The sequence below is a fragment of the Gobio gobio genome (genome assembly GCF_949357685.1).
Source record: "Gobio gobio genome assembly, chromosome: 21".
Classification (NCBI taxonomy): domain Eukaryota; kingdom Metazoa; phylum Chordata; class Actinopteri; order Cypriniformes; family Gobionidae; genus Gobio; species Gobio gobio.
In genome coordinates, this window is record NC_137117.1 from 25672516 (window position 1) to 25698060 (window position 25545).

A 25545-nucleotide genomic window follows, 5' to 3' on the forward strand; every position below is an offset into this window, starting at 1 on the left:
ATTAATGGTAAGCGTTTGATGAAAGAAAAATAATAATCTAGATCTCTTCTAAATGTGTTCATCAACAAGCTACTCATGTCATGTTGATCTAAACAGAGGAATGCTAAACTTTACTCATGCACTGGAGAGACATGGTGAGACTGGATCAGCCATGACCTTATTAAATGTTAATAACAACAAAAAAACAACAACCTTAAACTCCTACGAATATTGTGAAATGCAAAGTAACATGCATTTAAAAAATATTATTTGCAGTTTAACAAATAACGTTTGCCGCTTAAAATAAGTTTGTAGCTGTACAGAGCTGTAACTGAATATTATATAAACAGTCATGTTTCTGTTTTGACTAAATATGTCTCAGGGCCCGCTCAAGCACCTAACATGCACTGTTAAATCTAATATTCATGCACTCAAGTCAATGGGTAAACTATGGCTTTCAATCATTTTCTTAACCTCACCGTTTTCGAAACCACTAAGACATAGCTTCGATTTCAAAACATGAGAAGCCACAGTGAAAAGGAGTTAACTTGTTTTAGTGTCCAACGATGACAAATGTATTCAATAGGAAAAAGATGACTTACCGTCTCCTTGTTAGGGAGCAATTCTTTCCGAATCCTAAAAAAGTTCTTCCCGTACTGCCTTAAACCCTTTATGAATCGTTTCTGTTGGGAAAAGAAATGAGAAAAACAGTTAAAATTAGATTTTTTAGCACCCCATAACAATTGACATGAAGCACTACACATACATTACACTGTGAACCGAAGGGGAAGAAAACAATGTTGTGATCTTAATCTGAAAATCTCTGCTTGTGCTAGCTCTGCTACAGTGAAAAAAATGAGGGGAAATGACAACAAAAGCAGGAATAGAAGCCGAGATTAAACCACAGCGGAGTAGAAACGCGATGGCAGCTCGTCTGAATCTTAGTGAAAGTTCAGTAAGGTTATATGCATATGAGGGTCGCACAACACTGAAGTTCAAAGCTGAAACTGAACTTCAATAAGTTGCGACGAATCACAACACACTTCTCTCTGATCTTACAATTTGCACGCTCGCACTTCAAACAGCTGCCTGAGTCCTACGCAAAGTACTAGAATTACACACCCATTTGCTTACAGTTACTGCAAACAAACAGAACTTAAGCTAACAGTGTAAAAATAATCAGGTTTATGAATGTGAAAAATGACTCAAGATTTAAACAAGCAAGTACAGTTATTAAACAAAACATTCGCCTAATAAAACAATGAGAAAATAACTTTTTTTACAACACAAACCAAAGAGTAACTCCAAAAATAAAACGTGTTTACACAGACTGCTGTAATATAAAAGTAGAACGTGTGGCTTGAATGCTTTTCTATTCCTTTAAGAGCCAGAGACTGTGAGCCATAAAAAGCGGAGGCAGAAACATTCATAAGCAGCGAAGCAGACAACCAGCAGATTTACTTTCTTGTTCCAGCGGCGAGCCCCGCTCCACAGTAATCTCAGTCAACGGTCCTCAACAAACAAACTGTTCAGAAAGCCTGTGAAAAGTCCACTCGGCACACGACCCAAATCTCTACATCCACTCATAGGCAGTAAAAAAATTGAGGTGCAAATCCACAGAGTCTCCGAAGGTACGTCGTTTTTTTACGAGCAAGAGATAGCTTGTCACTCTCTGCTCCTCCACTACAAAGGGGAAGGCTTTACATGTGATCTTTCTGCTAGAGAGCCTCTGGACTGCGGCTGGATGGAAAACCTGGAGCAGAGTCATGCGATGCATGGCGGATCGCAGCAGTAGTGTCACATATGCATGTTCTGAGAGCTCTTTTTAAGTGCGTGTGCGTATGTACATCACCTCTACGTCTGCGCTTCTCATTACTCAAACACCAACCCCCTCATGGTGGCTTTTTACAAGGGAACCGTATGGTTTCACAAAGCACAAACGACTGAGAAAAATCTCAAGGCAATCTTTGTAGAGGTTTCAGACGTGGTTAAACGATACGAGTTGTTTGCAAAACCAGTCGTGGATTTCCTCCGGCATTCTCAGCCAACTTCTCAAATGCGTACTAGTTATGTAACCAGGAAATGTTTACACATGGCGTTTAAAAGAAAAATCCGCGATGAGGAAGGGAGGGAGTATTGCTTGTTTCTCTTTACAAGATTTATGCCTCAAAGCTCTGAAAACTGTCAATAAATTAGATGTTTGAGTATAATGAAATTCCTAACCCAGCAAATTAAAACTACAAGCTTTTTAAAGCATCTACCCATGCCAAGGCAACCATAACGGGTCAAAATAGAAAAAAAAAATCTACCACAGACGGCACTTTTCATCTGCTGTGGTAAAGAGGCGGATGATTAACCAGCAGGTGGTGCAATGTGCAAAACGAGCGTGTGATGATCTTTAAATGCCCCTATGACTAGTTATGAGTTAGGACATGTCAGACTCTCCAAGTATCAAGTTATTAAGGGCTTAACATTGAAGCAAGCAAAATAACAAAAAAACAAACAGAAAAGAAGTTAACTGCAAAAAAAAAAGTCAAGGAGACAAATTGGACTCGATCTCTTCAACCTCAAAGTATGTTTCACTAGCTTTGTTTACACCCAGGTGACCAGGACCAGCATTTGGCATTGGGACCACGGGCAACAACAACCACTCAACCAGAACAGTTTTAATCTAACACTGATGAGTATCTAACAGTCTCATGTGTTAATAAATCCCCAGCCTGGTGACTACAGGTCTTAGGTGTGAACAAGTGCTTTTTGGTTGAACACATAAAGCGTTAAAGGGATCCGAGCGTGCCTTCATTATCAGAGGTCCCGGATCCTGACCGGCAGGACAAAAATCAATTACACCTGCCAGAGCGGCACATGTTAGCGGCCTGATTATGTCACCTTAATTATGTTTCCACTACTGTAATATTTACAGTGCACTGCAGGCAGGCGTCTACGTGCGCGGCTGTCTCGTTCACTGCATGTCGGCTCCACTTTAAGGCTCCATTTCAGCTGCCTGGGCTCGCTGCACTCTGAGCGCAACTAATAAATCATCCACCAATCTGCTCCCTGAATTGCTCTGCCTCTGCTACGATTGCTCCGGCCCTCCGTTGCTAGGCAACAGGGCAGATAACGGGAGGGGCCGGAGAGCGAGGGGAGAGTGGAGGAGGGGTGGAGAGGGGGAGGCGAGCGCTACCGAGTCACCAGCCGCCCGCTCTGCCGAAACAACAGGCTTCTCTCTGTCAAAAATTGTTCCAGTGCGCTGGCTCTGCTTTCTGCCTCTCTCTCCCTCTCTCTCTCTCTCTCTCACTGCTCGACAGTGCTCTATTGTAAAAGAGAGAGCGGAGAAGGGAATACAGCTGAAAAGGCTATTGTGATGCGTGCGCACTTCCTGCCTAAATCATAATTGTTAAAAGCTGTAAAACTGGTTAAGATCATTGAAGCATGTACAAACAGATGGTGTCAGAACACTCCATACAAAACACACTACGTGTGTCCAACACAAACAAACACACACACACACACACACACACACACACACACACACACACACACACACACACACACACACACACACACACACACACACACACACACACACACACACACACACACACACACACACACACACACACACACACACACACACACACACACACACACACACACACACACACACACACACACACACACACACACACACACACACACACACACACACACACACACACACACACACACACACACAGGCAGTCTTCAAATACCAGGAATGCCTAACATTTAGCTCTATGGCAAAAACACACAGGGGTCTTATGAAATCAGTGTGCTTGGCCTTTGGCTGAGGCTGACCTGCTATGGGCGAAGACGAATGAGCAGAGTATACAATTACAGTCACAGATAGCACAACACACAAATATGACTTGACACCAATGATGATGGCAATGATGGCATTTTCACACACAAAGCGACCACAAAGAGAGAGAGCCAGCCCACATCCTGTCCATTTTAACCTTACATAACATCAAAACCACAATAGAAAAGAAGAGAGACATGGGGGAAAACTATCAAAGTCCCAGCCGTAATACTTGTCCTATTAATATGAGCAGATGCCTGGAAATGCTTCCAAATCAGGCCGCCGCCGTTGCCGCCACTTAAGCATTTGCTTAGCGTTTGAGTCTATAAATATGCATAGATTTAGCTTAACCGCAGCTTTTCTTGTGTACTGTGTAAAACCAAAGGTGACAGGAAATTCTCCAACACACCCTTCCTGTCTGCGCAAGTCTCATGGTCTTTAAATCGGAGCGCTAGTGATTTCACTTCACACATGGCTAAAATAGTCCAGCGACAGAGAAAATATCTCCAACTATCTCAGTGGTTGTCAACTGGTGGGTCACAAGTCTGTTTATATATCATTTTATAGTATTATTTGAATTATATAATATAAATTGTATTTTTAATAATAATAACAATAGGATTATATATGCATATTTTGCTTTGCTGAATTTTCAGTCTAAAAAACTCATGCAATTGTTTTTATTTAATATAATTTTTACCTTTTTTATAATCTTTTTTACAAAAAATATGTACTTTACTATACTATATTTTTAATCAGTAGAAAATTTATAAAATTAAGTATATTTAAAAGCTGGATTAAGGACATTTTAGTACACTTTCGTATAATAATTTTTGGATTGTGTTGCGTCATGTAAATTCTGGGTCCATGTAACCTTCCAAGTGGGTGGCCCGCAGGAAATCTCAACCTGCTTTACTGGGGGTACTCTTCCCTTCTCCAAAGACTCACCTCCCTTTATTATTGTGCACAGAGATTAATATTAAGGAGTGGGGAGGTGTTCTTTTGGAGAAAATGTGCAGGCTTCTTCGATCGCCACTGGGGGGCTACAATCTTGCCAGGTTGCCCGCTGCCGCACACAGCATTTCAACTATCTGGAGCTTGACGCTGTCATTTGTCAACTTGTGACAAGCCAGAGATAATACACAGCAGGGCAGAGCAGCAGATAGCAGACCTCACTGTGGTCATATCAGACACCCTGAAACAACACTCAGTGCTCTTTTTCTGGCTGTGTTTCAAAACACGGTGAGCTGAATTTTTGGCCATTCACAGGCATATTTAAACTCACCCTCTCTTAAAGTGACAGTTCACTCAAATTGTATTAATTTACTCAAATTGTGACCACATTTAAATGTTTTAAACTATCTACCCTATATGTTAGGGAAATAACTACACTACCATTCAAAAGTTTCAGGTCAGTACATTTTTTTGTGTGTGTATATTTTAGCATATTTTAAAAGTACATATGTGATGGCAAAGCTGAAATTCCAGCAGCCATTACTCCAGTCTTCAGTGGCACATGATCCTTCAGAAATCAATCTAATATGCTGATTTGGAGAACAAGAAACATTTCTTATCAATGTTGTGCTGCTTAATATTTTTGTGGGAATGTTCAGAAGAACAGATGTCCCTTTTTTTTCTTTTTACATCTTTACTGTTCCTTTTGTTCAATTTTCTTCAGCGTATTTAAACCCATCCTCAGAGGAAATACGGGGAAAAAAAGAAAGGGGAAAAAAACTCACAGGGACTAATATTTCTTACACTGCATTACTAAAACGGCTTACAAGATTAAAGGGTGTTACATATGACATGCCATTTTAGAGCATTACCGTGGGATCTAAAAGAATTCTCCCGATAAACTGTGGCACGGGAAAAGAAATAAAATGGCACACTCTTCTTCTGCTGCTGAAAGCGCTGCAGGCTAGTCGAGGAGAAGAGAGGCTCTGAGGGCCGGATCGAGCGACTGAGGGAGACGGGTGACAAGTGACCCTGAAGAGGGGATGATTCTGTCATTTCTGAGACAGTCACTGTCACTTTTATTCACATTTCAAAAAGGAGCAATGGAAAAAGAGCAGGAATAATGAGGCCGTGGACCTGCAGGCAGAGAGAGAGGGAAAGCGAGGGATGATAAATAAATGAGGAGCAGCGGGGCTGGTGCGAGTGTCCAAGGTCAGGGGTACATTTACACCTGTCCCTCAAGGCTGCAGGGCTGCAAAAGCACAACTTGAAATCAGATCAGGGGGAGAGGTGTCCTTGACAGTGCAACGATGGCCTGGCTGGGTTACAGACAGGGAGGAGGGGGCAGCTTGCCTGCCCCAAACAGCCTCCTTCGGGGTGTGCGCATGTCACCGAGAAAAATACCGACAGTGGTGTAATCGAGGCCTGCACTCATGCAGTATTTATTCAGCATCTCTATTATTCATCTCAGACAGACTGTTATACAGTTCGCTTCACACACGCTTCCAAACGTAGATTAAAAAACAGGCCCACACTCAGTTAAACATGCCGATGCAAATCGATACACACAGCTAATTGATCTTTTTTAATGGGCTTGCTGGCACCATTTATATGACCACTACTTTTAAAATCCAGCCTTGTAGCTTTCAGAGTGTGTGTATATATATATATATATATATATATATATATATATATATATATATATATATATATATATATATATATATATATATATATATATATATATATATATATATATATATATATATATATATATATATATATATATATATATATATATATATATATATATATATATATATATATACACACACACACATATACATACACACACAAACATGAGTATCGATTTGATTTTGTAATAAATGTGTTGCAGAAAGTATGTTTCAAAGAAATGTTATTTATTTGATGACGACTATGAATGCACTGAGCTTGAATGAGAGTATGAATGTTTTGGCACTGGGTTCAGACCATGAAAATGCTGTAAGGTATCTTATTTATATGAATAAAAGGTTTACCCTGGGCTTCTACACTAGATGCCCATGTCAAACCCTTCAGAGACTGTTTAAAGGTAAATGTTTAATCGCTTTTCAGGCTGTTATCAACACCACAGATCTCTTTCCACCTTTTTTCCTTATACTATAAAGTCCAGAGCACAAATTGCTTTCAGGTACTCGGATCAAATTTAAGTCTCTAACACAAGCTGACCAAGACTGTTTCCCCCTCCTTTGCTTCTCCCTCACAGGGAAGATTTATTCCACAGGCCATAAACAGGATGCAGCTGCCCTGTTCTGCTGGAGGAGCTGGAATCCTGAGTGCTTTTCAGCGGACGACAAAGAGCCAGCAATGCAGCGAAATCCGGCCTTCCCTCTCCACATAATGAAGAAAGTTAACTCATTCACTCACCACTTCGTCCTCGGACCAGCACTTCTCAATCAGCTTAGGCACTGGTTTCTTCACCAACCGCTGTAGGGCTTTCCCTGCATCATAGCTGCTCTCATGAAGCTGTGTGAAAGAGGACGGAACAAATTTGCATTACATGTTAGCCATTTTGGAAATTTATTTTTACAAGCTACTCTTTTTAAACAGTGAAGCTACTCTTCTGAAATGGTCAGCTACACTATAACTTGCTAATAAAAATCAGGTAATTACATTTAAGCATTGCATTAACTATCCAACAATATAATTTAATAATCTGAATGAATCTCAGTGAACATATTAAACTTACAATAATGTTTACTAAATCTAATTATTACTAAATGCTAATAAAAATTGCCACAAAAAATAACTAGAAAACACCCCAATTTTAATTTAGTTTTTTTAAACAAGTTCCAGTTAAATGTGTTTTTTCTCATTTTATTACTTTTTAGTATTTTTGACTTAAGTTAGGGTTAAATTAGTGTTCTATTCAATGTAGTGGTTTCAATTCACATTAATTTAACCTTAACTTAAGTCAAAAAACAAATCTAATAAAACTAGAAAACATCCTAATTTAACTAGTCAAACATCAGCATTTAATCAACTACTCCACTTGTAAAAAAAAAAAAAAAGTAATGAAAAACGAAATGCTATTTTTCCAAGGCAAAAAAGGCTTGTAACTGGAAAAGTGACACTATTTTGAAAACAGCCAAACTAAATCACACTACTGCAAAACAGTAGTTAGTAGTGTTGCAACTTTTAGTTGGTAACTTTGCAGTTCATTGTTAGTGTCTCATCTGATTGCAATCGACTCATCTTTTCCCTGTGTAAGGACAGCCTGAACACTGTAACTGTGATTGGCTCTCTATAAATGTGTCAGATAGTTTGGACAGCTGGACTGGAAATCTGAAAGCCATTAAGTATTGAGCAGGCAGATGAGCGTGAACTCAAATAACCTAAAATATACTGCCAGAAAAGCAGCCATGTGTGCCTCAAAGATGATGACGTCGAAAAAACACTGCAATATGACTCAGAATGCCCAGACAAGCTGCATATTATACTAGCCGTTAACAAAGCAGCGTTTTGTCACAAACTGATGTCACTCGCTATTTAAAGGTTTAAAGTTTCACACATTAGGTTTACAAAAATATCTGAATTCAGAACAATATCTGGTTGGAGTGACGTGCTAAATAATTTTCCTGCACCTCCACTGGAGATGCTGGCCGGCTCAAAATACACAATTCGACATCAGCGATCGTTACTAATGTGGCTACAACAAAGCAGCTAGTTAAAGGCAAGCAGATACCTGACTGAGGCATGAGGCAGTTCACTCTGAAAGCACATTTGAATTGCAGATGAGTGGAAAAAGGTCAGGAAACGGTGAACCTCAGCTCACATTATTTCTCAGCTTATCCACTTCTCAGTCAAAATGGAAATGTCATGTTTATTGCATTTCAGCTTCATATGTTGAATGCTTTTTTTAAGGATAGCGGAGACAAACAGAGGAATTGGTCTGATAATGGCTCACATGTTGTCCGACATGGGCGGCATTAGCATAACATGCTATATGTTCTGTACTTGATCGGGTAACTTGACCGTGTGGGGGCTGATACATTTGGCTTTGCAAAAAGCTGTTGTCAGGGACCACTGTGCATTAATGAAGCCATAAATTACACCCCTCTTGTTCAGACATCTTACAATCGCAGACATCACTGAGGAGCTCTTCAACGCCAATTTACTAGCGTGCTTTGATGGCCCCTGGTGCCTGTGTCTTTCCCGAGGCGAGTCTGTGTTCAGAGAGTGGCAGCCTGTGGTGCACCGCTGAGAAGGTGAACAAATGTGAGCGAAAACGCGGAGGGATTTTTTTTTGACAATTAGCATGAAGCCTGCTAGGGACATCTTACTTCACTATGTCTCTCTGGTGCTGGGCGCTTAATTGGCCAAGACAAATTGGGTTTTAGCTGCTGTACTGAGCAAGCAAAGGGAACTTGGATGCACAGAAGAGTCTACTGTATAAAGATGGCATATACAGGCCGATGTGTCACACTTAAGTTACTTTAAAAGGTCAGGAAAATGTGTCAAGACCATATACCAAACGATTAATGAAACTGGCAAGTAAATCGAGCCACAAAACCCCTAATAATCTCTTTTAAGACACAGACTTGTTAAAACTTTTTCCTCAAGAGCCTGAATTAGTTATATAGAAAACGTCTCTTCCTGAAACGTGTGGTCTCTGTTAAACCACTCCACTGCCTGGACCTTTTTTTGGTTTTGACATTATGACATTTTATGGTTTTCTTAACCGAGTAATGTGACTGGCTTAATTCCTCTTAGTGCTGTCTAAATAGTTCCACAGTAAAATGACAATAAATACTGGTAATTGCATAACAAAAATGCACTTGGACTGAATCACCACTTATAAAGCAGGAGATCAGAGGCTGAAAAAGCACTCCGTTCAGCAGCAGCATTTTATTGTGAGGAGAAGAACAAGTCATCTGATACTGATGAGTCTGATAAATCTACATTGCTGTTAATTTGTCTCATGTCTGGTTCTTAAAGTGATCTGATGACAAAAATCATGACTGAATAGATCAACATGTTTTAACATGGACCAAATTAAGTACATATTAAAGCGTTAACACTGCCCCAAGATTTCAATAAATTAAATCGTTACTGCTAAAAGCAATTACCCATGCAAGAGACAAAATTATTATTTCTCATCATTAACATTAATAACATTTTTGTTTACTGTTTAAACCATACTTTTTTTTTATAATGTAGTAACTCAATGTAATAACTGCACATAATGTAATAAGTATTACATTATTATTGTAATAAAATATTCATTTTGTAATAATTTTCTCAATGTAATAAAATATTGAGCTCATAATGTAAAAAAATGTTACATTGAGAAATGTATTACATTATGAACATTTTATTACAATAATAATGTAATACTTATTACATTGTGCAGTTATTACATTGTCACAAAAAAATGTCATTGTCATAATTGTAATAGCTTTTAAAACATAAAATTTTTTAGTATTCCCCTACAGTACATTTAAAAAAAATCTAAACCCAGTCTTAAACTACTTGCGAAATGCCACAGATTTAAATATTCACGCAACTATTATTATTAATAATAATAACAAGCAAAGCATTGGTATTCCTTTACACTACGTTTTAAAAACCTAAATCCAGTCTTAAAACTGCCTAAAAAATCCATCAGATTACTGATACTACGACTACTATTATTAATATTATTATTACTACTACTTATATACATAAGGTATACATACTGTTAAATGACAAACAGTGTTAAAATACCAACACAGTGTATACATGTTGTAAATAAAAACCTCACAGTATCAATATAGCAATGAGGTGTGTGTATGTGATAGATTATCGGCTTCAGCCAACGGCAGCATGGAGTGCAAGTTAAGCAAACTTTTCTTCACTTTAATACAAGTTATAGCACAACAAAGCCTTAATGTACATCAGAGGGCATGTTGAAAAATACAGTACAGGTTACAATCAAGTACAGTTACAGTCTATACACCCGTTAAGTCAGTTTGCTTTTGTGATGTAAAAGAGAAAGACAAATAAAATAACTTTTGGACTTTTAATGTGAAATTACAATCTATGCAATGCCACTGAAAAACAGTACTTCACCCGAATTGACTGTATTCGCCTGAAGTGACGGATTAACTCCAAATAAATCTCAGCTGATCTTGTAAGATTTTTCTGACATGTTGGTTGCATGCTACAAGAGCCATGGGCCACAAAGAGCTTACGAGGCAAGCTGGGATCTTATTTTTGAAAGGTATCACTAAAGTTAGGTGCTATACATTTTTTTCCAAGGCATTAGATATGCCATAGTAATAAGTGAATAAGTAAGATGATAAGTGGAGTATGAAAAAAGTGACAATATCAAGGACATTTTCCCTCCAAGATTGATGAGAAGACAAAGAGTAACAGCAACATTAAAAGAGTTTCAAGTACTGGTTTCAAGTACTCCATCTGTCTGGGCTTTAAAATGCAAACCTTAAAAAACACCCAAGCTCGGCTAAACTTTTGAGAGCTTGAACTTTTTGGCCAAAATTGTAAAAGGAATGTTTGGCACAAAAATAAGTGCACATCAGCAAAAGAACACCATACCCATGGTGAAGCATCATGCTTTGGGGCTGCTTTTATTCAGCTGGGACTGGGGATTTAGTGAAGGTGGAAGGAATCATGAATAACTCCAACTACAGCACCAGTCGATTTTGGCACAGAACCTTCGAGTGGGAAAATATTCGATATGTGCCAAGCTGATAAGACTCCTATCCAAACAAACTGAGTGTTGTAATAAAATCAAAGGGTGCCTTAACCAAGTATTAATTCAGGGGTGTGTGCACGTTATGTAGTTTTGTTTCTCTATTAAATGTGTCCCTTTGGTTTTCAGTGCATTGCATAAACCAGTAATGGCTTTAGTTCATTCTTTATGCATTTAGTTAGAAAAAAAATAAACATTTCTCTATAAAGAATCATAACTGTCAGGTTTATGCTTTGGTTCTGTTTAGTTTAATTGTTTTAGCTCAATTTTCCCTGTGTCCATTTGCCTGAGTTCTAGTTCCTTGTTTGTATTGTTTTTAAGTAGTTCTTCATCTGTTCTCAGTTCTGTTAATTATCTCACTCATGTATTTAAGCTCTTAGTTCTTGCGGTAATGTAACCTAACAAAACGTACGTTTGGTTTGTGTTTGCTCTCCCTTGTTCCTGTACCCTCCGACTAGAAGAGGCTTAGTTGACCAAAATTGTATTAGTCGGTTATGCCGAGTTCAGACTGCCCGATTTTCAAACTCGTCGGATTACTGCTCTTTTCACACTGCATGACTATCTGGGCCAGCATTCAGTTGCTGCTGTGTTCACACTGCACGATGGATTGGTGATTGGGGAATTGTTATTAAAAATATAGACTCCAGAAACTTGCGATCCAAATTGTCTATGCACTGATTTGCACCGAAAAGGAGTTGGAGGTAAATAAATCATTTTGCAATGTGCTGCTGTTGCGGCTGGTCGAGCAAATGTTTGTGCTTTGTTTCTGTTTGATATAATTGTAAATAGATCCATTAAAATACATATATTTAGGTCGATAACTCCTCCCCGAACCTCCCGCTGCCCTGTATCTCACTCTCTCATTGGCTGATACTCATCTGCAATTCTCTATGATTGCGTCTTTGATCATTCACGCTGCGTGATTGTCATTCATGTGCACGAGTCAAAATCGGGCAATGTGAACTCGGCATTAGTCGTAAGGTCACGGAATACGTCAGGGACACATCATTAATGGCGGTTCCTTGTGTTAATAATAGTATGTCGGGCAGCAAATCCAAATGTTCGCCTATCATCCATCAACCTCAAATATCACTTATTTGAAATAGTAAGTAATAGCAACATAAATTTATTAATACATTTTGTGCACAAATGTATAACATTGAAAGATAATTATTATATTGTAAACATTGCTTCACTTATACATTATGTGCTGGTATTACTTTATGAACTGTGATTATGTTAAGTTGCTACAGTTTGTTCATAATGTAATAAATTTCTCATGCAATAACCTATTACATTGTGAAAAATTGTTATTAAATTGGAAAATCGTTATTACATTAAGAGCTCAAGATTTTATTACATATTGACAAAAATATTACATTATAAACATTTTATTACATTGATAATGTAATAACTATTACATTATGTGCAGTTATTACATTATAAAACATATCATTTACCCCTCAGGTGAACAGATTTTCCCTTTGCTACATTCAGTTTTACGTTCCTCAAATGCTAATTTTAATGTTAGTTAAAAGAGCACCTGTAACCTTAAATCTAGAGTAAGGATCAGTTACATTTTGAACAGTGTGTATCAACTTACAGTGTTTAATGCGTTAAGTGTAGTGTCGTCTCGTGAGGCGGCGAGGCAGCCGTCCTCTGTTGACCCCCCATCACACATCCCTGCAAATGCTGCCATGCTCCTGACAACCAGAGAGAGGGAATATTGATGAAGTCCAAGCTAACAACAACACATTGTACAACATGACTGAAATGCGGGGTAAAGGTTGGGCTTACCTGGCTGCCCGCAGGTACATGAGCAGGTCACAGTCGTTGACCCCAGGCATCCAGACCAGCTCCTCATTCTCTGTCACTGTCTGACCTCCAGGAGAGGGAAAGGGCTGGAGCTCTGGCAGCTTGGCCTAATTTGGCAAAGCACAGAGGGGACAGACAGCTGCGGTCACAACACAAATAGCACTAGCGATGAGTGCTAAATATCAATTTTCAAAATCATTTAATCTCCACATGCATCAAGCCGACGGAGGGGTGCGAACAATAACAGGTGATTAAAAGACCTAGCTTGAATCAAAGAGGCAACTAAACATTCAACTTCTAGACTTTTGCAGGTGACATTGACGTAAGACATTGTAGGTGCTTACCAAGGCGCTGCTATGCAGTTGCTAAGAGTGTTTTTTAGTATGTTACTAGGAAGTCGTGGGAGGCCTAATGCCAAAGTATGAGCAAGCATAACTAATAGATATACAACTACCATTTTGTTTGGGGTCAATAAGATTTTTTTTTAATGTTTTTGAAATAAGTCTCTTATGCTCACAAAGGCTGCACTTATATAAATACAGTAATATTGTGAGATATTACTAATTTAAAATAACTCTTTATGTAGTCACATGATCCTTCAGAAATCCGAATGTCTCTACTGTGACTTTAAATCAATTTAATACATACTTGCTGAATAAAAGTATTATTTTCTCTCTCTTTTTTAAAAGTTACTGACCCCAAACTTTTTAACACTAATGTATACTCACATAGAGAAAGAATAGAGATGGCTTAGAATAGCATTAGCATATTTTTACCCATGTTTCTTGAACACTGTGTCCTGAAATCCTTGACTAAACCCCTTAAGTAGAATGTTGCCAGAGTTAAATACAAAAATCATGCGCTCAAATTAATCTTAATAGCCCAACCTCAAAAGTCATTTTCTAACATATAACTAACATTCAGTTCTAAAGTCTTACAGATCCAGATCCGCAATATCCATGGTGTGCTAGCCTTTAATGGCCGGCCCTGTAGAGCTTTATTACCGCAAACTTCATCTAAAGTCATTTGAAGTAACCCTGGGCAGAGGTCCTGCCACTGGTTTCACGCCACATGATAACTCGAACGGATCTCTGGGAGAATATACACTATAAAACATCTGACATTAATTGCTAGTGGTGCTCGGTCTTTTTCATCGTGTGCCATCTTCTTAGCGATCTTCCTTTTGGCTTTTCAATTTCAGACCGCTGTGACCGGTCCCTAATTCCCATAAAACACTGCTGAATGTGTCTAATAAATCCCACACACACCAAGCAGCCAATTTCCAAACACACTATTCCATATGGGTGCTGCACTGCATGAAAAATCCATTAAGCATCTTCTTGAATGCGCTATGAGGGCACGTTCAAGTTAAGTATGCAGGTGACAGAAGACCAGCAGTAATATCGAAGCAGTCCTTGTGCTTGTCAATTATGCCACTGCTTAATTTGAGCTTCGGATATCTCCGTTCAATCCACACCACATGCAATGTCAGGGAGGACAAAGTTTCAGCTAACATCCTAAGCAACCTAAGAAACATACCTGGTGACTGGGACCGACTCGAATCTCCCCTTGTGTACTGTTTAATCGCCTGAGAGAAAAGAGAGAAAGAAAGAAAAATTACTTGGTTGTGTGGTTTATGAAATGTCATACACTGTGTTTAGCGATTTTCTTAGTATATAAATATCAAACAATATAGCAAATGGAGTTAAGTGTTGTGCTTCATACAATGAAGATTGACATCCCTAGTTAGTACTCGAATTGTATTAGCATTAAAAGCCCAGCTTGTTAACCTTCAGGCTATAACAGCCTTTTAGCAGCTTTATTTACAGGTTTCCACCCCTCCAAAAAAAATGTTCAATGCCCTGATGGTGCTTTTAGGGTATAATACGGCTTTAGGAACACAATGAAATAATCACATTAATGCAAGATTCACATTAATGCACAATAGAGCCTAAGAGGAAATGGTGTGGATTTAAATCTGTAGACCGAACAACGGCACAAAAGGTGGCGAACAGCGCAGTTGACGTTTCTCATTGTTTTTGTGGAGGTACACTACAAAAGCCCCCAATAGGCCAGATGATAAGCAGGGGGAGAGGAGCCCTGAAATGGCTGCTGTAACAAACCCATGGCAGTAACCATGGCAACTACAATTTAATAATAGTGTTCCGATCTCCAGCTGCAGTGGATTAAAGAAAATGACAAGATGTTCCTTTTGAAAAGCCTTCCCCGCTCTGTTGCCAAGGCAACAGCACTGATTTTCATATAGCCAGGCACAGAGCGGGGCCCAGAAACTGTCACTATGATTTGCGTCCAGAGTAGCTCTCCCTCCACCGCCGGGCTGGCTGCCCGAACCTGGCTGCAAAGTGAGGAGAGGTTAGGGCCTCAAATCATATCCCCCTTCATCTGGGCACATTTCATAAACAACCCCTCTCTCTCTCGCTCCAGCATGATCCACTAAAAACACAAGCTCTGTCAATGGAGGAAATTCCACACTGAAGCAAATATGGCAGACAGATGAAGAAAAAGGAGACAGGCCTGTATTAAAAGCTTTTCAGCAATGAGCTGTTTAAAGTTTTAGGAGTCTGATTCGAATGCTCACGACTCCTATAATGAAAGACAAATCCACATGAAATAAATTGCTAGGCAAGCATTAGTGCGCTCTTGTCTGAAACTGAATCTGCTGCGAGATGATGGCAATAGCGGAGGGGAGAAATCACTCGGCCGGGTTCCTAAACATTCTGCAGGCTCTGCATTTTTGGAGGGTCTGAATTAGGCAGCAAAGCACACAAGAGCTGTATCTGAGGGCTGCCACGCCACAGTTAGATTGCAAGCAGCATGTATTGCTAAAAAAAAATTCTCCAAAATGGATCAAGAAAATACGAACGATTTAGCCAGTCTGGGACAGCTAAACCATATTGTTTTCTATAAAAAATTAATTACATATGAATGATTAAATTGTTACAAAATATAGTTTACAAGAGAATCCATTTAGATGAATGCTACAGCGTTTAAATAATGTATAAACAATATTTTAAAGTATGACTATTCACAGGATCAAGGTTTGTCAAGGATTAAAAACTTAAATTATATGCATTTCAAATTTACATTAACATTTATACATTTGGCAGACACTTGACATTTTAACACTTTACATCCCATGGGTATCTAACTGACCATAACCTTGGTGTTAGTAGCACCATGTTCTACTGTTCGAGCTACACAGGAATATTTTATTTTGAATAATATCCAATAATATGTTATATATACTCTCTCTCTCTCTCTCTCTCTCTCTCTCTCTCTCTATATATATATATATATATATATATATATATAAATAAATATTAACTTAGATTCATGATTGATTAATCAAATACAGAATCAGATTTTTAATTTTTAATGAACCATTTCACAGGTGTTCATATGTCGAATATAAACGTATACACTATGTAAAAAAAACATTTTGCAAATTCCTTTTCCACTTAGTTGGTGTTCTGTTGAAGAACTGAAAGAACTATTTGGCCAGATGACGAAGTAAAGAGTTCATATGAAGCAACAAACTAAAATTCAAACATTTAGTTTAATAAGAGTCTGACTCAAAAAGTAAAACAGCAACATGTGTGAAGACCTATTCAGCGACGCTTCCTGGCTTGACATCCTTTGAATCAAAAAGGTTAGAAAATTGCACTGGACAGGCAAATGAAAAATATCAGCATGATTTTCCTTAGTCACATGCTTTAAAACGTTTAAGATCACAAATTATGGTATCTATGTGTCTCTATGCTTACAAAAACTCCTACCAATATAAACACTCATACAAATATAAATGTACAAATATGAATGTGTAGTTTTTGTGGTACCATAACAGAATAGTGCTAGATTTGCAAGCATGCTTAATTAAAAACTCACATCAAAACATTTGAACTTGGACAGAGTAAACAGTTTATAAATGAAAGTTTATGAAATAAAACAACCGAGGAACAACTCTCAAATACACTTATTATACAGTACTTCAACTTCAATTACAACAGTATCTCTAGCACATGAAGCGCTGTCAACACAAGCACAACATCCTGCATATTTTGACTCGACCACGCGCACAGCAATCAAGCCTGGCCCCGCCCCCTCCATCAATATCCTCCAATCACCGCCCGACTCCGAGACTCATAACACATTGAATAAATACAGCGAGTGCCTCAACTTTATTTACACACCGACTAAACCCTTAAAACCAACGGAGGCTTTGCATTATACGTCTGGAACTCTATCCTACGCCATGTCATGACTGTAGGCACAACATAGCGTACTGCTAAGTCACAATACGACCTCTGTCATATTCATGTCTAAAACAAATTCAAGTTTAATCTCTTACGTCGGAAAATGCGCACCGGCGTGCGTGCAAAACCGCTTTATTTCTCCCGTTCAAAGCACTGACGATGAAAGCATACAGCGTTGACATTAGCACAGACGGCTAATGCTACTGACAGCAACACATAACTAATCGGACAGCACTGTCAACGCGATTTAAAGCACGGACAGCTGTTTTTTTTATTTTATTTAGACAAACGCGTATATAGCATTACAACAGGCGCGCGAGGGGGGTACGTCCAGAATGACGCACGCCGACATCTTAACAGGTGAAGACGAGCATGCTAACGTACCTGCGCGGACTGAACAGGTCGTCCATGTCGGAGCCAGAGCTGCTGTTTTATTTGACAGAGTGAGGAATAAAGTGTCCTCGCGCACCTATTTGTGTAGGTACTCAAAATGGAGGCTCACGCATTCAGTCAGCTTTTACACTGAGCTTGTGCCGTGACCGACAGACAGCACTGAGCATGTGCCGCGACCTCACACACACACGCAGAGGAATCACAGCCCATCTCTCCTGCTCACACACACCATGCTGCTGCTGCTGCATACCAAACAAGCGGGAGGAGGGAGTCGAGAGGGCGATAGACTGTGATTGAGTGGGGGACCCGTGAAGGGGGCTCCCAACCAGCAACAGTACACCATTCCTGCTCTGTTTATCCGCCACAGCATCTTATTACCCCTCAGACTTCCCCTCTCTTCTCCCCGGGCTCCTAATGCACCCCATTATTGGAGCATCACATGACTATGGTAATGGGTCCTACCGTCCTACTGTAATCCTGCCTTTTCCCTGACACAAGCATCCAGGCTATGATTGCAATACACAAAGGAATGGGGGATTTAACTATTCATTCCCATTATGCTTGGACATTTAATAGAGATGTCACATTAGGAGCGTGAAACAGATTTTTTTTGTCCAGTATTGTATGTTTAAATGTAATAATTGCACACAACATCTGCAAATCAAAGCCTTTTACACCCAAACAAATTTATACAATAAATAATATAAATAAAGGTGAGTAAATAACGACTTAGTAAATAATTTTTCATTAATTCAGTACATTTTTGGGTGATTCCTTTAAGATTAAATCTGGAGTAGAAAATATTTGCAGTACTCTGAATAAGATGCAGCATTTCAAATTTACATTATCCTAATTAAAAAATACATTTGCAGATGGTGTTTGGGGTTTTAAATGTTTAAAGGACAACTCAGGTGAAAAATGAACCTAGCACAATGGTTACCAAGTAGATCGTTCTCTGGGATGCGTTTTCATGAAAATCGAATGTGAAGAGTTTTATCTCTAAAAACAGATTAGCTTATAACGCTAGTCTATGGGGCACAGAATTAGTCAAATTAAATCGCTAGTTTATACCACTAACAAGGATCAAAATAGCCTCACACTAACACGGTAGCATAATGAGGGTCCCTACATGCAAACCGAAGCATTGAGCACTTTGAAAGTGTACAAACAGTTTAATAAGAAGATACTTTATAAAGACAGTACATTACGCATATACAGACAGGAGCCATCTTGGAAAACAGTCTCGACGAGTCGAGCCACAAACGCTGTAATTCCTATCGACCAGCTCACTTAGCACATCGTTCGTGGCTCGACTTGTTGAGACTGTTTTAGGGCTGCTCGATTATGGAAAAAATCATAATCACGATTATTTTGGTCAATATTGAAATCACGATTATGTAACACGATTATTTCACATGACTTTGGGAATGTGTTGTATTTATTAAAAATACACCTTTCAACAATTCAATTGAAATTGTAACATTTGTTGTACTTTTTGAACTATTAAAATAAATAATATAACATATATTCAAATCAAAGTATAAAAGTATTCACGTAAAAATGATAACCACAAATAAATAAGATTTATTAAGATCGGCTAGATATGCTTTTCAGGTACGTCTAACATTAGTTTTTAGGTACAGAAATGTATCAAATGTAAAATAACATTGCATATTTGAGTGCATAAATTAAAGATGAATCCTATTAAACTTACAAAAGCTATTCAATCAAGTGCAGTGAATGATGTCCTTGTCTTTTGTTGTTTGACATTAAACAGACAGCAGTAAAGGCTACTGCCCCTTTAAGACCTAATGATCGGATATGCGTCGTCTTTATCGACTGTATAAAGTTCACTTAAGGCATAATCAGACTATGTCTGCTAGGATACTCATCAAGATGGATATGTTGACATACGTTTTGTGTGAGTTTGTCCGTTCAAGAGCAAGACTTGAAAGAGAACTCAATATTTGCGTGCTGAGAGACGTGTGCACGCTCTCGGATGAGGGCACAGAGATACATTTTCTCACAGCGCGCGCGGCTTCTCATTCGCGTCTTCTGGCACTAAACCCGGGTGATGAGGGGGAAAACGACTGGTCATATTCGAAAATATGGCAGCACTCGCATGCATTGAACAAAGTTTACAAAGAGAGAATTATTTGAAAAATATTAGGGGAAAAAAGGACGTTTACACGGCACCCCTGCTCTCGTCAGTTTTTGTTTCTTTATTAGATTGTCATAGGTCACTCTGTTTAATTTTCAAGTGGTTAAACAAATTTGTGGTGTTCCCTTGCGTTGCAGTAGCCTGGCGTGGCCATACTCAATTCTAGTCAGAATTTGAGTCTGGTACCGCTCCATTGAGCTTTGATTATGGGGCGTGTTTCAACCGAGCCAGGAAAGACCTCAATTGGATAGACCCACAACCAATCAGAGCAACAGAGCGACGCGTAACGTTAGTTGTCAAATGTCAACAGAACTCAACTGCACTGTGTTGCCAAGTCCGTGTTTTTCTCCATGTCCGCGGGTTGAAGCGACCCCAATTATGTGATTATATAAACCCAGGAATGCGAATTTTAGCAGGCAACCTTGCCAAAATAACATATTTTGCCAACCAAACGCCATTTTTTTCCGGAGAACACCCCGGAAAGTTATTGTTTTGGGCTATAGTTTTGAGTAGCAATTGTGCGCGACATTGCAAAAACACTTGGAAACCCTGTCTGCAGGCACGCTGGATTAAGTAACGTTACAAGAAAAAGATGAGTGTAAACGATCTTTGCCAGTAATACAATTATTTAAGGATACACAGAGTACTTACCAACACGATCATCGTTTCTGAGAGAAATAGTGAAGGTGAATGTATATACGAACAAGTTCTCCGTTTAGGATAAGAGCAAATTCAACCCAAGAGCCTTCGATGACGTGGATGATTACGTTACTGTTGATCATCTGTTGATCATCTGTCCATCATCGTCTAAAGCCCGCCCTGATAATTTCATTGGTCCGAACAGTTTCTGTTCGGGCATAATTACTCCTCTATGGAGCGAGTCCAGACCGAATTGCCCGAGCAAAAAAAATTGTGGGCGGGGCTAAATTCGGCTGGCATCCAGGCTAGCGTTGCACCCAATACCATGTAGCAAATCTTGCACGTAGCATGTTTCTGCTCGTCGTCTGATTCCTCGAAGCCAAACTGTTCCCAGACAACGGAGTTGGTTTTGCCTTTTTTGCTCACCAAACGCTGCTGTAACTGCCCTCCTTCTGCCATCTTTACTCGCGCCGAGTTTTTAAATTCCAGCGGATGATATGCACACGAGACTCACGACCTGAGAGAGATTTGTGGCTTCGGGAGGGGCGGATGAGCGCGTGCACGTTTCATTCAGAACGCAAGACAAAATAAGAGTGTTCTTGCAAAACTGAACATGGCAAAATAATCGTTTTTTCCCGATTGTACTATTTTGGTGATGGTTGGGAGGCAAAATCGAAATTCGATTAATTGCACAGCCCTAGACTGTTTTCCAAGATGGCTCCTGTCTGTATATGTGTAATGTACTGTCTTTATAAAGTATCTTCTTATTAAACTGTTTGTACACTTACAAAGTTCTCAATGCTTCTGTTTGCATGTAGGGACCCTCATTATGCTACCGTGTTAGTGTGAGGCTATTTTGATCCTTGTTAGTGGTATAAACTAGCGATTTAATTTTACTAATTCTGTGCCCCATAGACTAGCGTTACAAGCTAATCTGTTTTTAGAGATAAAACTCTTTACATTCGATTTTCATGAAAACGCATCCCAGAGAACGATCTACATGGTAACCATGTGTTAATTACCCCTAGGTTAATTTTTCACCGGAGTTGTCCTTTAAATAATCATTTTATGCTTTGGATTTAAATTTGAGCGTCTAAATAGTTTTTATTAAAAACTAAGTAGCCCAATATTTTTCAAAAAGACATACAGCCATTAAAAAACACAAATCATTGTCCTTTAAAACACTGTAATGCGAGTGCACCACACAGAGTCAAGGCGGTAAAACATTCAAAGGACACTGAGTAAAACCTGGATTGCTACAGTATGTAATAAACTTTGAGAGGTGTCTTAAGTTACATTATTAATACTAGAAACAGTGTGACTAGCATTTCAATCTCAAGAGTGAAAAGCATCATACAAATCCATTTCCTGTCCTTTTGGCTGTATTGGTATTTTAATCCATAACATGCACCTGTGAGAAAATGACGTCAACAAACGTAGCGTAAAAACATATCTAATTTCTTCCTAAAGCAAGCAAGCTTAAAGGTCCCATGGCGTGGATGTTTTTTTTTTTTTTATTTTATGTTTCCTGAGGTGTACTTATATTGTTAGTATGATTTTTACATCACAAAATGTCATAATTTTGAAATAAAAGGCATTTTTTCTATCCTGATGTTAGCCCTCTGGCTTGAATGCTCTGTTTCAAGGGGCGTGTCTGCTGTGAGACTTCAGTGAAAACGGCCACTGTTGGGATTGGCTGACATCTTTGCATTTGAAATGAGTGTTAGATTATGTGGCGGAGGGGGCGTGGTTTAGTGAGGTCTGAGATGGAGAGCTGGATAAAGATTGCTGAGAAAGTTATATTGTACTGAGTTATTGAGAGCGCTGTGAGCGTGAGTTTATTTTATTTGTATCTGAGAGTTCTGAATAAACACCCAGTCCCAGTCCCAGTCCCAGTCACGCCGATCCGGTCTTCTTCCTCCTTATTATACGAACTTTGTAACATGTGAAACCCCTCTCGAATACTTTTACTAAGTTTTTTTTTTTACCATTACAACTGTCGGGATGAACGAATCGTGAAAGTGTTGATTACAGCATTATTTTTAGATCTTTCCCCATCACATGAAAAGCTGCAGTAATGAGCATTGAGTACAGAGGCAGTCTGTTGATCGAGTGAATGCAGTGATCTCTTCATTGCAACGCTATTTCTCTCACAAAATGCTTCACCACAACTAATAGCAAACACAAAATCAATATGAATACAGTAAGAGCTTTGTTGTGCAGAATAACGGCGTCAGTCATCATAACGGCATTTTGGACAAGTGTGCAGATACACTCGCGACGTGTGATTGACAGCTCCGAACACGAGAGTGTTCTTTGATCGCACTGTAGTTTAATCATTTAAATAACAGATTTGTTTCATGCTACTAACAGAAACGATGTGAAGTTTATCGTTTAGTCACTGGCTTGATTCACTTTTGCATAAACCTAAACGATTTAGAAAGAAAGTCTGTGTGAACTTGAATGATTAGCTACACATCAGAAATCACTGATCACAGATCAGGCCTTAATGAACACTTACTCACTGTTTGTGGCTGTGCTGTCGAATCCATATGGTAAAAGTCTGTTTGTAAAGTCTGTGCTGACATTGCGACTGATAAACTGAATCCATTTTCTTTGGGCGGAGGAAGCAGAAGAAGGGGACGTAACTGTTCCCCGTATGATGACATACAGGGAAGATTCCAGATCAGCTCGTCTGAGCTTTCATTTTCTCAAAGGCAGGACAGCCAGAACTCGGTTTACACCTATCACAATTTCTAGCCACTTGGGGACCATATACAGGCTAGCGGAACTCTTATATTAATATTAAAAACCTCTTAAAATAAAAATGTCATGCCATGGGACCTTTAAAATCAGATTCCAAGAACTGATTATATTTTAATGCAATTTAATAAATGTTTAATATTATGGTTAAATTACAAAAAAAAGAACATTTATAAAATCTTAAATATACATTTTATTATATATACTACCATTCAAAAGTTTGGGGTGAGTAGTTAAAGATAAAAGATTGAAGTTCTTTTGAACTTTCTATTCATAAAAGAATCCTGAACAAAAATATTAAGCAGAACTGTTTTCAACATTGATTATAAGAAATATTACATAAGCACCAAATCAGCATATTAGAAGCATATTCAAAGATTAACCCCAAACTTTGTGTTTGTGTTCCATTTATAATGGAAAATTAAAACATGCAAAAATCCCCCAAAAAGCTGGAGATGGAAAATTAAACTCTACATGCAGACGTCCACCATCAAAGACAGGCTATAAAACCGATGTCTGTCTCCTTGATTTAATATATTCTCAAAATGCCTTCATGCACAGCAAAACCAGACACTGCATACCTGATATGAATAATAAAATCTCTATTTGTAAAATATTGCAACAGAAGATCTGAAGACAGAACATGCCTGATTACTGAAGTCAGTAAAGGTTTACCTGGTTTCTGGATTATATCCTAAGATGTAGAAGAAAGAGTCGATTCGTGCTTTGAACTCCCTGGCAGCAAATATGTCAGAAAAGTGTGAAATGTTACATTTCCCCCTGCAAAGAAAGAAAGCAAACAAATCAGTGTCATGGTGCAAATACATTTCCAGGTTTACTCAAAGGAATAGTTTACTCTAAAATAAATATTTGCCATTATTATTTACTAACCCATGTTTATAATAATATTATATTTATTTATTGAACACACCCAAATGCTGCTCCAAAACCATATGCTGTTATTTGGTCATTTGTCCTAACTTTGTGTATATAATAATTTCAATTTTGGGGTGAACTATGTCTTTAAAAGATGGGTTACAGGATCACAGTATTCCTGTATACTGTATAGTTATTTTATGAATGCCCTTTCCCTTCATTCTGTTCATTCTGACAAATGAAAGGTAACGGACACCACAGGCTTTTCAAACAATACAGAGTGAACAAACTATGAATTGTGACATTTTTACAATGCCCCCTTTCTGCACTTTACATTTCCGACGTCAGGGGCCATCAAAATAATAGGCATCAGTGTTTTTGCACAGGTTCAATACCTTTCTCATAAGATGAAAGGAACATGAGGTTTGGAGCAGGAATTACGACATGCTAGCGGAATTCATTGAGTTTGTCTAAAGCCCTGTAATAAGTCAAATCAAAGGGGTCTCTGTGCAGCAGAAGTTGCAGCTAATTTGCCCTGAAATCAGTGGTTCGGAGCTGTAGCTGTGTGCTACCTCCAGATGGTTTCAGTTAAGAGAAAGGGAAGGAAAGGAGGGAGGAAGAGAAAAGAGAGTGGGGAAAATTCATCACTTGGGTAAAGACAGACTGAAAAGGTCTGGTTTCTTGACAATAAGCATGCCTGTACTCTTTTTCCTGAGCCTCATCGCAAAAAAACGTAATTGCTTTCAGTAATGCTTTGCATGCAGAATCGCTGTGAAATGGTTGTCTGTAGAGACGGCCACTCCTGTAGTGAACTGAGAGGATCAAAATGTCTGCTTACAGCTCTTAAATACTCCAGTCTTACATCCCAGAGCATCTGTACCTGCCAGAGGTTTCTTTAATGACCATAAATCATGGGAGTTAGTGCTGGCTTTAAAATTGAATATTCACAATGTATTTGTGTAATCATTAGACTAGTTTAGAAATGTATCAGTATGAATGCCAGTATAAAACATGTTTAATAAAACAAATTAAATTTATTAAAAAAAAAAAGTGTTTTAATTGTTATTTTAAGTTACTTGTTACAGCTACTTATTTG

At 38.6% G+C, this 25545-nt stretch overlaps 1 protein-coding gene across 3 annotated transcripts in view; it reads right to left on the reverse strand.

The window, feature by feature from the left end:
* rerea (arginine-glutamic acid dipeptide (RE) repeats a) overlaps positions 1-25545 on the reverse strand; it is a 122737-nt gene that overhangs the window by 19878 nt on the left and 77314 nt on the right. The window contains exons 6-11 of one of the 3 annotated variants that reach the window (XM_079803456.1): positions 24249-24353; positions 14883-14931; positions 13326-13450; positions 13132-13231; positions 7202-7300; positions 582-662 (exon numbers count right to left, since the gene is read on the reverse strand). In XM_079803456.1, coding sequence (XP_079659582.1) covers positions 582-662; positions 7202-7300; positions 13132-13231; positions 13326-13450; positions 14883-14931; positions 24249-24353 — 559 coding nt within the window. Of the gene's footprint in view, positions 1-581; positions 663-1440; positions 1674-7201; positions 7301-13131; positions 13232-13325; positions 13451-14882; positions 14932-18001; positions 18270-24248; positions 24354-25545 lie in introns of those variants that run through there. The other 2 variants (XM_079803457.1, XM_079803458.1) reach the window with 2 other exon arrangements.